The sequence below is a fragment of the Microcebus murinus genome, chromosome 3, assembly GCF_040939455.1.
Source record: "Microcebus murinus isolate Inina chromosome 3, M.murinus_Inina_mat1.0, whole genome shotgun sequence".
Classification (NCBI taxonomy): Eukaryota; Metazoa; Chordata; class Mammalia; order Primates; family Cheirogaleidae; genus Microcebus; species Microcebus murinus.
This window is the reverse complement of record NC_134106.1, coordinates 52,702,270-52,720,292: the sequence shown is the minus strand read 5'-3', so window position 1 is coordinate 52,720,292 and position 18,023 is coordinate 52,702,270. Positions and strand designations below refer to the sequence as shown.

Genomic DNA, 18,023 nt, shown 5'->3' with positions numbered 1-18,023 from the left:
CCTTTCAAAATGTTTATTGAAGTAATTGGGGTGTCTTCAGGTCACACAGTCTGGATTTTGCCAACTGCATTCCCACGTTTAGCATGTTTGTCTTTTACTTATCTTTTCTGTAATTGGTAGTTAGATTTAAAAGCTCGATCAGATTTAAGTTTTACTTTTTGACAGGAGCATCTAATAATTGTATTTCAATTAAGCATAAAAAGTCTCTTTGTGATTAGCCATTCGATAGTCATTGCCTGGATTTGTCATTAATTATGGGTTATAAATCATGATGTGCGAATTCTATACTATTTTTTTCACTTATTAACTGGAATATGTCTGTAAAGTGATGTTTCTCCATAATAATTGGTCACTATTTGAAGGTCAATTTTTATAAGGTTAGACAGGATAAATACTAGGCACTTTTACTTTATTTAGCATTTTCAAAATAATGAATTGGAAATCTAGCATCCTTCAAAGATGACTGATGAGATTTTTTAAGTAGAATAAATACATGAATTTATATGCATTTGAAGTATTTAAATTCTTTGCTATTTTTATTTTCAACATTCAAATTATCCTTTTATAGGAACCTCCTCAAGTTCATCCTTGAATCCTTTTGACATGATTCCATAAGTGTCCTTGATAATTTTCTTACTTTGTGTTATGACAAGATACTCACATTATATATTTATCTAACAAAGCCCTAGTTTCTTTTAGTAGGAAATGGTATTTAAAAATCTCTCTAGGTACTCGAAATGTCCTTTGCTCACTAGGTTGGTCTTTATTTCTAGGCTTCTGTAGTGGATAGAGCTAGAAAATAATTTTCCTTTTCAAGTAACTTTGAAATAGTAATTTAACTGTTCATCCCACATGGGATGGATCTTAAGGAAAAGAAGGGAAAAAAATCCTATATTGTTTGTAAAAATATTGTTCTGGGAGCATTATATTATGTATATTGTGGGATAAAACAAGTGAGAAATTATGTTGGTATCATTAGGAACCACAATTTTCAGCCTGGTCAAAAGGAGATACATATGTAAGATTGAAGAATTAAAAACTCAATAGTCCTGAATTTAAATTGAAAGTATCAGTATGACCGCATATTCTCCCCCACCACCACCACCATAAGTCATGATTTTAAAAAGTTGTAATTGCTATCTCTCTTATCCATCCCTCTGTCCCTCACCTTAGGTAAGCATTTGTACACTGTGCATACTTTTCTTCAGCTTGCTGTTTTCACCTTATGATATACCCTGGATATTGTACCATGCACTACAGCATGCATTCTCAATGGGAGATATCACTTCAAGAGGGCAAAAATTGGTTCTTGAAGAATAAAAAAAAAAACTTGGATATTACAATGGTTTGTGGCCCTACAAAGGGCCATAGTACATAAGAGAAATACAATATATCTATGGCATTAAAATTTCATGGAAAGTGTGTGTGTGTGATTAGGAATAAAAATATCTAAAAAGGTTTCTGGAGGGACAATAATGAAAAAATATTGAGAAACTACTCTCAAGCAGTGTATATAAGTATTTATCAATTCTTTTAAAAGCATATAATTATTTAAAAATGTATTATGACTTACTCAACTAGTTCCTTATTGGTCAACATTTGGGTTGTTTCCATTTCTTTACAGTTACCAACAGTACTGTAATCAACATATGTCGTTTTGTATTTTTGCCAGTGCATCTTTGATATAGATTCTAAGAAGTGGGATTCCTAGTTCAAAGGGTAGTTGCTTATGTAATTTTGCTATATGCTGCCAAATTCCTCTTATGGCAATGTTTTAGTTTGTACTAGTGGATATGTTCTAAATTAGTTTATTGTGAGATCTTGGTGCCATTGATGAGAACCTTTTTAGTCTTCTGGTTAGCTACAGGAAATATGATTTTCATATTGCAAAATACAAACTATTAATATGTTATTTCACTTACCAGATTTTTTTCAAAATTATCACTACCGCTACTTCCCACATGTTGTGTATAAAAGAAGAAGAGGCGTCTATATCTAAAAGGTCAAATGGTTTTAACTAATTTTTTAAAAATTGTGCTATATCTCTTCTTTCTTAGTAAAGACAGTTGCCAACATTAAGGATTTCTTTTTCAAGTAAATGTGGTATTGATATATTTAAAATATTTTGTTTTTATTTAAATTTAATCATTTATATTTAAATGTTTTAAGATTGCACCAGAAGATAGAGCTTTTAAAATTTTTTTTCCCCTGAGGAATAAACAAAGTTTTCCATTGGCCTATTTTACTTAAGTTTTGAAATACTTTGGACCTGCTAAGTTATCTAAGTTTCTTCAGCTCATTGCTTTTATGATAGATTGTGTGGCAAAATCTCTTTATATGTGAAGGTACGTCATCCTTACACTTTCAGTTTTGTGTTCTAATGACTTTCATTTTAATGACCTCAGGGATGTTGCACAGTAACTCAAGCTGATTATGACAGAGATTGAACTGAGTCAGACTGTATGTGTGGTGCTTCCAATATTTATTTGTACTAAGAACAAGGCCTGGTACATGGAAGGCACTTCTATTTGTCGAATAAATGAATGGCTGGGGAGCTACCACCATTGATATACAGTAAATGGTTAATAAGGAAAGGACTTAAAATATCTGAGTATATTGTCCATGAAATGTAGTCAGAAAATTTATGAAGTAACCTGGTTTTCTAGAATGCATTTAAGTGTCTAAAGATTAAAGATATACAGTTGACCCTTGAACAACATAGGGTTGAACTGCATGGGGACACTTATGTATGCAAGTTTTTTTCAATAAAGACATTGGAAAATTTTTTGGGAGTTTGCAACAATTTGAAAAAAAACTCACAAATTGCATAGCCTAAAAATATTTTAAAAAATTAAGAGAAAGTTAAGACATGCCATGAATACATAAAATACACATAGATACTAGTCTATTTATTATACTACCACAAAATACACACAAATCTATTATAAAAACTTTAAATTTATCAAAACTTAGACCATACATGGAATCAATATTGCAGTATTGAATCATAACTGCAAAAAGTTCACTATAGCATATATTGTATAATAATTTCATAGCCATCTCCTGTTGATATTGTGATCAGCTGAAGTGTTACAAGTATCCATTTAAAATGCCATGTGACACTAATCATCTCTGCATGAGCAGTTCTGTCTCTGCAGTACATTATGTATGGCAGTAAAAAGTGAACTCTTACGGTTCTTGTGTATTTTTCATCGTGTTTAGTGCAAACCACAAACTTTCAATAGCACCATGGGACTCATATGAAGTGCCACAAGTGATGCTGGCACTGCTTCCAAGAAGCAGAAGAAAATCATGACATTACGAGAAAATATTGAATTGCTTGACATGCACTCTAGATTGAGATCTGCAGCTGCGGTTGCCAGCTATTTCAAGATAAATGAATCCAGTTTAAGGATCATTGTAAAAAAAGAAAAGGAAATTCATGAATTCTTGCCACTGAATTCGCTACACCAGCAGGTGTGAAAGCCTTGCACATTTTGCGAAATACCTTTTTATCTCTTATTGAAAATGCAACTTTTATGTGAGTGCAGGATTGCTATAAGACGGCAAACCTGTAGATTCTAATATGATTGGAGAAAAAGCAAAGTCATTATATGACAACTTAAAGCAAGAAGAAGATGAAGGATGTAAAGCTGGAGAATATAATGCCAGCAAAAGATATTGTTTGTTAATTTTATAAAGAGGTTTGGCTTAAAAAATGTCAAGTTAACAGGAGAAGCAGCTTCTGCCAAACAAGAGGCAACAGATTTCCCAAATGCCAGTAGGAAAATCATTGAGGAGGAAAAATATCTGCCTGAACAGGTTTTTAGTGTAAAGGAAAGTCACCTGTTCAGGAAAAAGACATTAGTAAGGAAGGGAAGCAAGCACTGGAATTTATGGCAGAAAGGGATAGTCTAACTCTACTGTTTTGTACAAATGCAATTGGGTTTATGATCAGACTGCCCTTATCTATAAAGCTGATAACCCAGGAGCTTTGAAGGGAAAAGATAATAATAAATACCAACTGCCAGTCTTTTGGATGTACAACAAGAAGACCTGAATGACAACCATTTTTCTAGATTGGTTCCATCTATACTTTGTCCCTGAAGTTGGGAAGTACCTTGTCATTAAGGAACTGCCTTTTAGAGTTCTTTTGGTATTGGATGATGCCCCTGGCAACCTAGAACCCCATGAGTTCAACACCGAAGGTGTTAAAATGGTCTCCTTGCCCCCAAACACAACATGTCTAGTCCAGCCTCTAGACCAGGGGATCATAAGGACCTTTGCTATTCATTACACACTGTGCTCTATGGAAAGGATTGTCAATGCTATGGAGGAGAACCCTGAAAGAAAGAACATCATGAAAGTCTGGAAGGATTACACCATTGGAGACACCATTGTTGTTATAGAAAAAGCTGTAAAAGCCATCAAACCTAAAACAGTGAATTCCTGCTGGAGAAAACTGTGTCCCCATGTTGTGCATGACTTCACAGGATTAACGACAGAGCCAATCATGAAAATCACAAAAGAGGTTGTGGATATGGCAAAAAAAAGGTGTGTGTCTATGTGGGATGTAGAGTTTCAAGATGTGGATCTTGGAGAAATTAAAGCGCTAATAGACACTACACCAGAGGAATTATTAGAAGATGATTCGTAGAGATGAATGCTTCCAAACTAGTGCCAACAATGAGGAAGAAGACATAGGAAAAATAGTACCAGAAAACAAATTGACCAGAAGGGTTCTAACTATTCAAGACTGCCTTTGACTTCTTTTATGACATGGGCTCTTCTATCATGTGGGCACTGAAACTAAAGCAAACGGTGGAAGAAAGATTGGTACTGTATAGAAACATTTTTAGAGAAATTAAAAAGCAAAAAAGTCAGGCAGAAATTACGATATGTTTCTGTAAAGTTACACCAAGTGTGCCTGCCTCTCCTGCCTCCCCTTCTACCTCCTCCACCTCTTCTGCCTTTGCCAAGCCTGAGACAGCAAGACCAACCTCTCCTCTTCCTTCTCAGCCTATTAAACATGAAGATGACCTTTATAATGATCCACTTCTATGAATTTACCATCTAATGAATAGTAAATATATTTTCTCTTCCTTATGATTTTCTTAATAATATTTTCTTTTCTCTAGCATATTTTATTATGAGAATATAGTATATGGTACATATACCATACAAAGTATGTGTTAATTTATTATTTATGTTATCAGTTAGGCTTCCAGTTAACAGTAGGCTTATTAGTTGTTAAGTTTTAGAGGACTCAGAAGTTATGTGCAGATTGTCAACTGTGTAGGGGATTCAGCATCCCTAACCTCTGCATTGTTCAAGAGTCAACTATAAAGAGAAAAATAAAATTTGGGAGATGAAATGAAATTATTACAGTTGTTTTGGCAAGTTAAAGGACTATATTTTAATATCACATTGCACAGGTACTGTCACCTGGAAAAGTTCTGCCTACTAGTTTCCGTGATTGTGGATTAAATTTGTGGTTTTTAGTAGATACATGTAACATTTTTCTCTTTATAGGCATTTGGGATCACAGCTTTGTGAATTAGAAAAACTGATTGATAAAATGATGATTGCAGAGTTTTCTACTTATTCTCACAGTGACTTAAATAGACCACTGGAAGATGACTGTCAAGTTTTAGAAGAGGTATGTGTTTTCAACTGTGGAATGAAATTGATGTCATTGCTTAGTGTTAATCTCTAATAGTTTTAGTTTAGAACTTGTTTTTCTCAGATTATAGTAAGCAAAATTATCTTAAATTTTAAGGTCTGTCAGACCTATGAAGTCCTTCACTATGTGACTTTAGCAAGTACCAGAAGTGTTCGCTATCCCATGGGATAGTGAACGTAGAGAATAAAATACTTTTATAGCTTAATTAGAAATAAGTATTAAAATGAGGTCCTTATAGATTACAAACCAAGTTTAAAATATAAATATAGGATTGATTAATTTATATCCCATGTGCATGTGTGTATGTGCTGGAGTTTTTCTTTTGTAAAAAGTGATTATTTTATATGGTAATTTATCAGTAATTCATATTCACTGAGTACCTATTAGGAACATGTTTTATGCATATACATTTATAAATACATCATATCCAGGCTTCACTTATGCGGTAACTTCTCAGTACTAATCATTGCCAAGAATTAGTAAAGAATTCAAAAAGCCCTGATAACAGCCAAAGTAGTTAAAGAAATTTTGGTCCATGCTAGAAGTTGGTTTCTGTCCGAGAGTCCTGGTCATCATTCTAGTCTTCTAGACCAAACGTGAATTAAAAAGCCCAGGGCTGACATTGTGTTTATTGGTCATCAGGGTTTGAGAAGAATATTTTCTAACTATTTGTTGAAACTGGGCCAAAAAATACCCTTATATTGTTTTGTCCCCAAACCAACTTCATTTGATCTTCTGTGGTAGAGTAGGGTTTACGTTTTAGAACACTGACTCCAAAAATCTGATGACAAGATTGCTGTGAGAGGGTTTTTCAGGCTGCTAGAAAATATCATGTGTAGGGATAGAGATCTGAGAATCAAATAAAACTCTTAGTGCTAAATAGTTCTACCTCTAAATAAGATTATTTCATATTTAAAAGATGATATTATGTAACTCTTCTTTTATTTTAATAGGAAAGACTAGTATCTCTTGTATTTGGACTTTTAAAACAAAGAAAACTTAATTTTTTAGAAATCTATAGTGAAGAAATGATTATTACAGCAAAAAATATCATTAAACAGGTAATTATACATTTTCATTTGATATATTTTGAGCTAGAATCTTTTGTGAAGTTTATTTTAATGCTATCCTATTAATAATATATATAGTATAATAGTAATACTTGATCCATTAATTAAAAATAGAAAATACAGAAAAATTAAAGGAAAGAAAAACATAGCTCTCCCAGCCAAAAGATTATCATTTTAAGAATATTTCTATGTGTAGATTGTTACTGATGTTTTTCATTGTTGTCATAAACTATATATGATTTTGAACCTATATTTCAATTAGAATCATAACATAAGCATTTTCTCATGATTATATAAGCCTTCGGAAACATTTTAATGGTTGTATAAAATTCCATCAACATTATGTTAGTTAACTCTACTTTCTGTATGGTGAATATTTAGTAACACTATAAATAACACTGTGATAGACATCTTCATTATAAAGTTATTTGTTTATTTTTCATATTTAAGATTGCTTTCTGGCCTGGCGTAGTGGCTCATGCCTGTAATTCTAGCACTCTGGGAGGCTGAGGCAGGAGGATTGCTTGAGTTCAGGAGTTGGAGACCAGCCTGAGCAGGAACAAGACCCCATCTCTACTAAAAATAGAAAGAAATTATCTGGCCAACTAAAAATATATAGAAAAAATTAGCTGGGCATAGTGGTGCATGCCTATAGTCTCAGCTACTCAAGAGGCTGAGGCCTCAGGAGGATTGCTTGAGCCCAGGAGTTTGAGGTTGCTGTGAGCTAGGTTGATGCCACGGCACTCTAGCCTAGGCAACAAAGTGAGACTCTGTCTCAAAAAAAAAAAAGATAGCTTTCTTAAACTGATTCCCAGAAGTGGAATTATTGGTCAGAGACTTAAAAGTATTTTTAAGTCATTTGATATGTAGTACTGAATTGCTGTCTAAAAAGATTTTACTAATTTATAATCAGCTTCACCAGCGGTAGACAAGTGTTCCCTTTCCTTTTTACTCTGATCTTTGAGAAATTATAATTTTCACCCCTTTTCGCCTCTCTCTAACAATGATTAAAACACTATTTTTAAATTGATATAGCCACTTTGAAAAATTGTTGACAATATCTACTAATGCTAAATATATACACATGTTGTGCCCCAGCATTTATATTTCTAGGTATTCACCCAACAGAAATACATATATAAGTTCACCAAAACACAGTAAAAGAATGTTCATGGTAGTACTGTTTATAATAAAAAAAGTGGTAACATTTCAAATTCCATCATCAGTCGAAAGTATAAATAGAATTGTGGTATATGTATACAATGGAATACTATACATCAATGAGAATGATTAAATTACACAGAACAGCATAAGTGAATATTACAGACATAATGTAGAGCCAAAGAAGCCAGATACTAAAGAGTATACACTATATGATTCTACTTATGTAAAATTTAAACACAGCCAAAATTATTCTATTGTTTAGAAATCAGAATAGGGAGGGGGGAGCACAAGAGTAACTCTGGGTACTGGCAGTATTCAATTTCATGAGCTGAGTTCTGATTACACAGATGTGTTCTATTTGTATAAAAGTGTTAAACTGTAAACATAATTTTTACAATTTTCTGTATGTCTACTGTCAAACAAATTTTTTAAATTGCTGTGTTTCATTCCTAGACTTCTCCTGAAGTGTAAGCATTTTTTTTTTTTTTAACTTTAAACTGCTTGGTGTATTACAAGGAAATGTAACTTCTAATATGAATTTCTTTTGGGATTTTAATATGGAGCTTACACCTTGTTCTTAGGTATTATAGTTCTATTTTTCTGTTGATTTTGAACAGTTTTAAGTAGTAGGAGATTTTAATTATTACAGTTCAAATATAACTATGAAATAATTATTAACTTGTGTAAAGGTAATGCTGCAGTTTTTTAAACACCTGAAATATGTATGGGAGATATAAGAAAAGTCTGGTAAAATGGTTATTGTCATCAATGAAGGCCTTTTTAATGTACAAATGGAACATAGAATACTTAGGATTTGAAAGACAATTAATCAAATTGTTTTTGTTTTTTCTTAAATTTTTCAGTGTGTGATTAATAAAGTTTCACAAATAGAAGAAATAGACACAGATGTTGTTGTGAAGTAAGTATAAATAAATAAATTGGTTATTAGGGAAAAGATGATACATGAAAATTAGAATAAGGAGGGTTTAGTTAATGAATTATTTACTAAAGTGTGAGCAGGGTCTAGCAAAATCACAAGTGAGCTTGGAGAACCTTTAACAGACAAAGGAAGATAGCAATTAGCAGAATTCAGGAAAGACAGGTAGTAGTTGAAAAAAAGCTGTAGCTTTGAGTAGAGGGAAGCATTCATCCTGAAGCAACCCTTCAGGGAGAGAGCTAAAGGAGTAAGTACATTTCCTGCTTACAGTCTTTGTAAGGGCTCCTCATTGGCCAAGCCCAGCAGGTTGGCCTCCCAGGTCAGAGAGCAGATGGACAGGTTTAGAACATAAATATGGAGGGGATGGGAATTGAAGATAATTTATACAGGCACATAGCAAGTATTAAGTTTGAATTATTTAGCTATATAATTAAAATACATCTTCTAATTGGCTTTGAGAATTTGAGTATATGATTTTTGAATTGCCCATGTTTGCAATTTTTTTCACCCTTGAAATTCTTATTTTATTTTGAGAAAACTAGGAATAAATATTTTATGACTGAATTTCTCATTTATATAGATATCTAAATTTTATTAACTGGCCTGAGATATGAACAGTAATATGGACAACTATGAAGCTTCCCTGGGCCAAACCCACAGAGTGGAGATTGTGGTGTTTTAATTTCCATACTATTACCTGGGGAAAACTCAGTTCAGAATTGAGACAACTGTAATAACAGGGGAATTGCTAGTAGTTAGAAAAAATATGTCATTGGGACTCTGTTAGAACCCCAATGGAGGTAGAGAGTCAGTTACTTTTTATTTTCTTCTCTGAGATTTTTCTCAACATAAATAGAGCACTTCCTATATAACAAGTGTAGGAGTATCTTTTGAATAAACTCCTAGCTGCAGCAGCATTTATTAAAAATTTCAAGTAGTAAGTCATTTTAATACTCTAAAGTATCTTTGTGGAATTCTATTTTACATTAATTTTTTCACCTTGAAGTTAATGATTTATGTCAGTTATCAAAATAATAATATTGACTGATACACAGCACTTTTAAAACTATATGATGCATTCTTCTAAGTACTTTTTATTAACTTATTTAATATTTACAACACCCATATAAGGTGTGTTCCGTTATTTTCCTCATGTTAAAATGATAAAATTGGAACATAGAGGGGTTAAGTCACTTGCCAGAGTCACGTAGCTATTAATTCCAGTAAGTGGCTAGAATTTTGAACTGAGATAGTGTGGCTCCAGAGCCCATGCTCTTAGCTATCATGCCATATTACTTCTCATATATGGAAAAGTACTTTTTAGATTGTAGTTAGAAAAGTAGATTATTAAAGTTGTTGGGAGAGCTCTTATGTTTCTACTTTTATTCCAGAATATGTCTTTACTTTTATTTACAATTGGTTTGTCTATGGTATATTCATCCAATGGTCACAAAGCATGTTCACATGAAATTAGTATGTGATAAGGTTCATATGTCAGTATACTTAATTAGACTAGTCTTAAAGGTATTTAAACAAGTCATGGTTTCATGATTGTTTGGTAATTGACCTCTTCAACCTAAGATTCCATCATTTTAGTTAGGTATCTAGATAAAACTGCATTGTATTCTTCAGTCATTAGATAGTATTTAGTGTTGTTTCCTCCAATTTGTAGATGTTACTGTATTGGCCCAGAGACAATGATTATTTTTGTTTGAACTATGTTTTTTCTAGGCTTGCAGATCAGATGAGAATGTTGAATTTTCCTCAGTGGTTTGATCTGCTAAAGGATATTTTCTCTAAGTTTACAATTTTCCTACAGAGAGTTAAGGTATGTATCAGTTTGTCTAGAATATCCCTAAAATTAAGTCAGCTTTCTAGATATATAACATATATATATATAGAGAGAGTCAAACAAGAATAAAACACAATTACTTAGTTTTTGTAATTTTTCTAAAGAGACTTTGTTTTAAGTAAGAATTTAAGTGCCTCAGAGTATTTTGGCAATTTTTATAATTTTGGAGATTTGTTTTATATTAAAAAGAAATATTATATGGCTAGGTGTGGTGGCTCATGCTTATAATCCCAGCACTTTGGGAGGCTGAGGCGAGAGGATCACTTGAGCCCAGTTGTTTAAGAACAGTTCCAAAAAAAAAAAAAAAATAACTGGGTGTGTTGGTGTGTGCCCATAGTCCTAGCTACTGGGGAGGCTTAGGTGGGAGGATCATTTGAGCTCCGGAGTTAGAGATTGCAGTGAGCTATGATTGTGCCATTGCACTCAAGCATGAACAACAGAGGAAGACCCTGTATGTAAAAAAAATAAAGAAAGAAATATTGTAATGCTACTGGATATCGTATATTATCAAATAATATTCTAGTGATTTTGTGATGTTTGAATCCTTCCAGATTATCTAGTGGTACAATATTGTGAAACACTCTAAAATACATCCCAAACGACTAATTTTTCTATAAATTCAATGTTGATAAAATGCTATTTTTAAACATATTGTTCAGATTCAAATTATCCCACTAAAGTCCTTTACTGCAGATTTTTATTTAATTTTTTGGGCAGGGGTTCAATTGAAGATCATGTATTACATTTAATTATTTTGTCTCTTTAGTCAAACCACTTAATTTGAAGTCACTTAATATAAGGAAAAGAACATATGTCACATAATATTTTTCAGATGTCACAGACTCTAAAACATATTGGTTGGAATCACCAACATGTTATAGCTACGTTTTAAAAAAAAGGCAGTCATTAGGTATTACTGAATGTAACAGTTAAAAGGGGCCATTTGTGAAATTTGATATTGTTTGAGTTATCAAATGTCAACATTGTACTAGTTAATATCCCCAGCATCTCCTGAGTACCATGGTAAATAATCTGGGGGACTTTGGTACTTGTCTGTGACATGGCTTTTCTTTATTGACATTGGAGCAATGCTAAGTCACATGTATAAGCTCACCAATCAGGTTTGGAAAAGTTTTATAGAATGTGATTTGCTGTGCTTAATTTAGACTCTTTCTAAAATGTTGATCCCACCCATTGATAGTGACAGACACAAACTTGTATGTATGGATTGTTAATAACTGGGCCACATCTTCACTTTTTCTTATATTCTGACCATAACCTCAACATCACATACTTCTATTATTGCATATCTGGATATATAGAACTCCTGCATGCATAGTGCAGAATTGCCCAACTTTTTGCCAGTAATTTTTTTTTATTTTAGCGTATTATGGGGGTACAAGTATTAAGGTTATGTATATTGCCCATGTTCCCCCTCCCCCCTCGAGTCTGAGCCTCAAGCATGACCATCCCCCAAACATTGTACATCTCACTCATTGTGTTTGTATATAACCAGCTCCTCATCCCCCCTCCCACCTCCCCGACACCCAATAAATGTTATTCCTATATGTCCACTGAGATGTTGATCTGTTCATACCAATTTGCTGGTGAGTACATGTGGTGCTTGTTTTTCCATTCTTGAGATACTTCACTTAGTAGAGTGGGTTCCAGCTCCATCCAGGAAAATACAAGAGGTGCTATATCACCATTGTTTCTTAAAGCTGAATAGTACATCATGGTATACATATACCACATTTTATTAATCCACTCATGTATTCATGGGCACTTGGGTTGCTTCCACAACTTTGCAATTGTCAATTGTGCTGCTATAAACATTCGAGTGCAGGTGTCTTTTTCATAAGGTGACTTTTGATCTTTTGGGTAGATGCCCAGTAGTGGAATTACTGGATCAAATGGTAGATCTACTTGTGTCGCTTTAAGGTATCTCCATATTGCTTTCCACAGAGCTTGCACTAGTTTGCAGTCCCACCAGCAGTGTATGAGTGTTCCTGTCTCTCTGCATCCACGCCAACATTTATTGTTTGGGGACTTTTTGATAAAGGCCATTCTTACTGGAGATAAGTGATATCTCATTGTGGTTTTGATTTGCATCTCCCTGATGATTAGAGATGTTGAGCATTTTTTCATATGTTTGTTGGCCATTATTCTGTCTTGAGAAATTCTGTTCATGTCCTTTTCCCATTTTTTGATAGGGTTGTTTGATTTTTTCTTGCTGATTTTCCTGAGTTCTAAATAGATTCTAGTTATCAGCCCTTTATCGGATGGGTAGCTTTCGAAAATTTTCTCCCATTCTGTGGGTTGTCTGTTTCCTCTCTTGACAGTTTCTTTGGCCGTGCAGAAGCTTTTTAATTTAATCTGGTCCTATTTATTTATTTTTGTTGTTGCTGGGATTGCCTTTGGGGTCTTCTTCATAAATTCTTTGCCTACGCCAATGTCTAGAAGAGTATTTCCAACGTTTTCTTCTAGAATTCTAATAGTTTCACACCTAAGGTTCAAGTCTGTTACCCAGCATGAGTTGATTTTTGTGAGAGATGAAAGGTGTGGGTCTTGTTTCAGTCTTCTACATGTGGCTATCTAGTTTTCCCAGCACCATTTATTGAATAAGGATTCTTTTCCCCAGTGTATGTTTTTGTCTGCTTTGTCAAAGATTAGTTGGCTATATGAGGATGGTTTTATATCTGGGTTGTTGGTTCTGTTCCACTGGTCAATGTCCCTGTTCTTGTGCTAGTACAAAGCTGTATTAATTACTATAGCCTTGTAATATAGTTTGAAGTCTGGTAAATTGATACCTCCTATTTTGTTTTTATTGCCTAGGATTGCTTTTGCTATATGGGGTCTTCTCTGGTTCCATAAGAAGCATAAAATTATTTTTTCTATATCTGTGAAAAATGATGGTGGCATTTTGATAGGAATTGCATTGACTCTGTAGGTCACTTTGGGTAGTATAGACATTTTAACAATGTTGATTCTGCCGACCCATGAGCATGGTATATTCTTCTACCTGTTTACATCCTCTGCTATTTCCTTCTTCAGTGTTTCATAGTTCTCCCTATAAAGGTCTTTTAACCTCCTTAGTTAAATATATTCCTAGGTACTTTATTTTCTTTGTTGCTATTTTGAGGGGAATTGAGTCATTGATTTGGTTCTCACTTTTACTGTTGTTGGCGTATATGAATGCCTCTGATTTCTGTGTATTGATTTTGTATCCTGAGACTTTACCAAATTCTTTTATCAATTCAAGGAGTCTCTTGGTTGAATCCTCGGGTTTTCTAGGTATAATATCATGCAATCAGCAAAAAGAGAGTTTGATCTCTTCTGCTCCCTTTTGGACGCCCTTAATTCCGCTCTCTTGTCTGAACTATGTTGAATGGAAGTGGAGATAGTGGACAACCTTGTCTTGTTCCAGTTCTAAGTGGGACTGCTTTCAATTTTTCCCCATTCAGTATGATATTGTCTGTGGGTTTGTTATATAGGGCTTGTATCATTTTTAGGTAAGCCCCATCTATGCCTATTTTGTTGAGCATTCTTATCCTAAAAGGGTGTTAATTTCGTCAAATGCTTTCTCTGCGTCTATTGAGAGGATAATATGGTCTTCATATGGTGAATTACATTTATAAATTTGCAAATGTTGAACCATCCCTGCATCCCTAGGATGAAGCCCACTTGGTTGTGATGAATTATTTTCTTGACAAGCACCTGGATTCGATTGGCTAGGATTTTGTTGAGAATTTTTGCATCTATATTCATAAGGGATATTGGTCTATAGTTTTCTTTTTTGTTGCACCCTTTCCTGGTTTTGGTATCAGGGTTATATTTGCTTCATAAAATGTGTTGTGGAGGTTCTTCTCCATGTTGTGGAATAATTTCTGCAGGATAGGCACCAGTTCCTCCTTGTAGGTGTGGTAAAATTTGGGTGTGAAACCATCTGCTCCAGGACTTTTCTTTTTAGGAAGGTTTTTTATTGCTCTTTCAATTTCAGTCCTTGATATTGGTCTGTTCAGGAATTCTATTTCTTCCTGATTGAGCCTAGGGAAGCTCTGTGTTTCTAAGAAATTGTCTATTTCCTCCACATTTTTCAGTTTGTGTGCATAGAGGTTTTTGTAGTATTCATGAATTATATCTTGTATCTCTGTGGCATCCATTGTAATTTCTCCTTTATTGTACCTGATGGAGCTTATTAGAGATTTTTCTTTTCTGCTTTTCATTAGTCTAGCCAAAGGTATGTCACTTTTGTTTATTTTTTCAAATAACTAACTTTTTATTTTGTTAATCTTCCGTATGGTTTCCCTGTTGTCAATTTCATTTAGTTCTGATTTGATCTTAATGCTTTCACTTCTTCTGCTAGGTTTGAGGTTGGTCTGTTCTTCTTTTTCCAGCTCTTTGAGATGATTCATTAGGTTGTCTATTTGTGATCTTTTCGACTTTTGGATATAGGCATTTATGGAAATGAACTTTCCTCTCAGGACTGCTTTAGCTGTGTCCCACAGGTTTTGATAACTTGTGTTTCCTTTGTCATTTAGTTCAAAGATTCTTTTGATTTCCATCTTGGTTTCCTCATTTATGAAGTGATCATTCAGCAGAAGGTTGTTTAGTTTCCATGACTTTGTATAGAAATGAGAGTTCCTGTTAGGGTTGATTTCTACTTATATTCCATTGTGATCTGAAAGGATACATGGTATGATTTCTATTTTTTAAAATTGTTTGAGACATGCTTTGTGTCCTAGGATATGGGCAATCTTAGAGAATGTCTCATGAGGTGATGAGAAGAACGTATATTCTGTGGTTTGGGGGTAGAATGTCCTGTAAATATCAGTCAGGCCCATTTGTTCTAGAGTTCTGTTTAAGTCCATTATTTCTTAGTTGATTTTCTGTTTGGAGTGTCTGTCCTGTGCTGTCAGTGGGATGTTAAAGTCTCTGACTATTATGGTGGTGTTGTTTATCCATTTGTTTAGATCAAGTAGAGTTTGCTTTATGAATCTCAGTGCACCTAGGTTGAGTGCATATATATTTAGAATTGTTATGTCTTCTTGTTGAACTGTACCTTTCAACATTATATAGTGACCTTCTTTGTCTTTTATTACTTTTGTTGATTTAAAAACTAAGTTATCTGTAATCAGCACTGCCACGCCAGCTTTCTTTTGGGTTCCGTTTACTTGAAATATTGTTCTCCACCCCTTTACCTTTAGTCTAACTGCATCCTTACAGGTTCGATGTGTTTCGTGAAGGCAGCAGATACTTGGCTTGTATTTTTTTATCCGTTCAGCCAGCCTATGTCTCTTGAGTGGGGAGTTCAAGCCATTCACATTTATTGAGATAACTGATAGGTAGGGCAGATTTCTGTTCATTATGTAGAGTTGAACTTTGTTGCTTTGTTTTCTGTCTTGAGCCATTGTGGTTTCTTGGCTTTGATCTTTAGCTTTTGAGTAGATTTACATTCGTGAGTGTTTATTGTGCTGATCTGTGGGTAACACTGTTTTGAATACTTCTTGAAGGGCTGCTCTTGTCTTGGTCAATTCCCTCAGTCTTTGCTTATCTGAGAATGTCTTGGTTTCTCCTCTGTATACATACTTAGTTTTCCAGGGAGTAGGATTCTAGGCTGGGCATTATTCTGTTTCAGAAGAATGAAAACCCAGTCTCTCCTGGCTTGTAAAGTTTCAGTAGACAAGTCTGACATTATTCAGATTGGCTTTCTGTTGTATGTTACTTGCTTCTTTCGTCTTACAGCTCATAGAAGGGCCTCTTTGGTTGATATTTTGGTCAGTCTGATGACTGGATATCGTGTCGTCTTCCTGTTTGCATTGAATCTCCCAGGGGTCCTTTGAGCTTCTTGAACTTGTATATTGAGATTTTTACCAAGGCCTGGGAAATTTTCCTCTATTATGTCTTCAAATAGCTTGTCCAACCCTTGAATGTGTTCTTCTTCCCCTTCAAGTAACCCTATAACCCTCACATTAGGTTTCTTCACATAATCCCACATCTCTTGTAGGCTTTGCTCTTTTCTTTTGTTTCTCTGCTCTATCTCTGTGACTAATTTATTTAATTGCAAGGTGTTATCTTCAATCTCTGGGATTCTTTCTTCTGTTTGATCTGCCCTGTTCTTGAGGCTTTCCATTGTGTTTTGTAGTTCCCCGAATTGATTCTTCATTTCCAGGAATTCGGTTAGATTTTTCTTCATTGTTTCAATTTCTTTAGTGAATTTTCGTTCCAGATCCTGGAATCTTTTTGTGTTTTCTTTGTGTGGGTTATCCAGTTTTTCTTGCAAATTGTTGAATTTTCTTAGGATTCATGCTCAAAATTTTTCTTTTGTCATTATAGTGGTCTGATTTTTGTTGATGTCTATTTCTGAGGGGCTGGTGTTCCTCTTTGGAAGTGTGCTTTCCATTTGGGTTTTAATATTTCCAGAGTTCCTTTGCTGATTTCTTCCCATCTGGATCAGTTGTTGCTTCTTACCTTTAGGTTTTCATTTGGGTAATGCCATGCCCTGTTTAGTCTCTGAGCCTATAGGTGGTGTTTATGGGTGAGATTCGATCACACCCTGTATAAGTCAGTAGATGTGGTAAAAGGGTGTGCAGAATAATCTCCCTGTTGGTAGGTGGCGCTTGCTGAGAGGAGCAGGCTACACTGTTGTTTTTGTGTCCTGTAACCAGCTCTTGTTCCTCTGGAGAGACACTCTAGTGCCTTAGGTGGTGGGTGGGGCCCTGGGACTTTCAGGTGTGTCCTTATTCTCCACCTCAGTGAGGGCTGGTCTGGGAATGAGTCTGGGCAGAGCTGGGTTGTTTAAGTCTGCCCTCACGCACCACAAATGCTGTTAGCAGGGGTCAAAGTTCTGTTCTCTGCTTCCTGGAAAAGCTGTCAGGGAGGGGCTGGAATGGCCCCTGCTTGGTCAGAAAGTCTGCGTGTGGGGGTGGGGCTGTCCGAGACCCGCAGTCTAGAGCACCCGGCTCCTTTCCACCCTCCCCAACTCTGCAGCTTCTCCTGGGCCTCTGCCAGAGGCCAGACGCCACGCCACTGGGTCTCCCCTGGCTGCGATGCAGGCTGGGAGGTTCCCTGAGCCAAGTCGCCACATGTGCTGGGCATTTGCCAGTAGTTTTTAAAGTATAGTAAGTTTTCATGTAACATAATGAATAGGTTCTTGGAAACTGTGAGTTTAAGTGAAAGGATGTAATCTACCTGCTGTACATTGTTTTGCTTAAAGTCACAGTTTCCAAGAACCCATCAATGTTAAGTGAGGACTTAGTCATTCCACTTTTAGGCTCTGTGTCATTTAAACTAAGTAGAATTATTATTTCATGTATG

General features: G+C 34.9%; 1 protein-coding gene across 1 annotated transcript in view; it reads left to right on the top strand.

The window, feature by feature from the left end:
• VPS54 (VPS54 subunit of GARP complex) overlaps positions 1–18,023 on the top strand; it is a 116,452-nt gene that overhangs the window by 49,650 nt on the left and 48,779 nt on the right. Inside the window, exons 8-11 of the mRNA XM_020286185.2 lie at positions 5,533–5,659; positions 6,637–6,744; positions 8,781–8,836; positions 10,586–10,682. Of these exons, the coding sequence (XP_020141774.1) occupies positions 5,533–5,659; positions 6,637–6,744; positions 8,781–8,836; positions 10,586–10,682 (388 nt within the window). The remainder of the gene's footprint in view (positions 1–5,532; positions 5,660–6,636; positions 6,745–8,780; positions 8,837–10,585; positions 10,683–18,023) is intronic.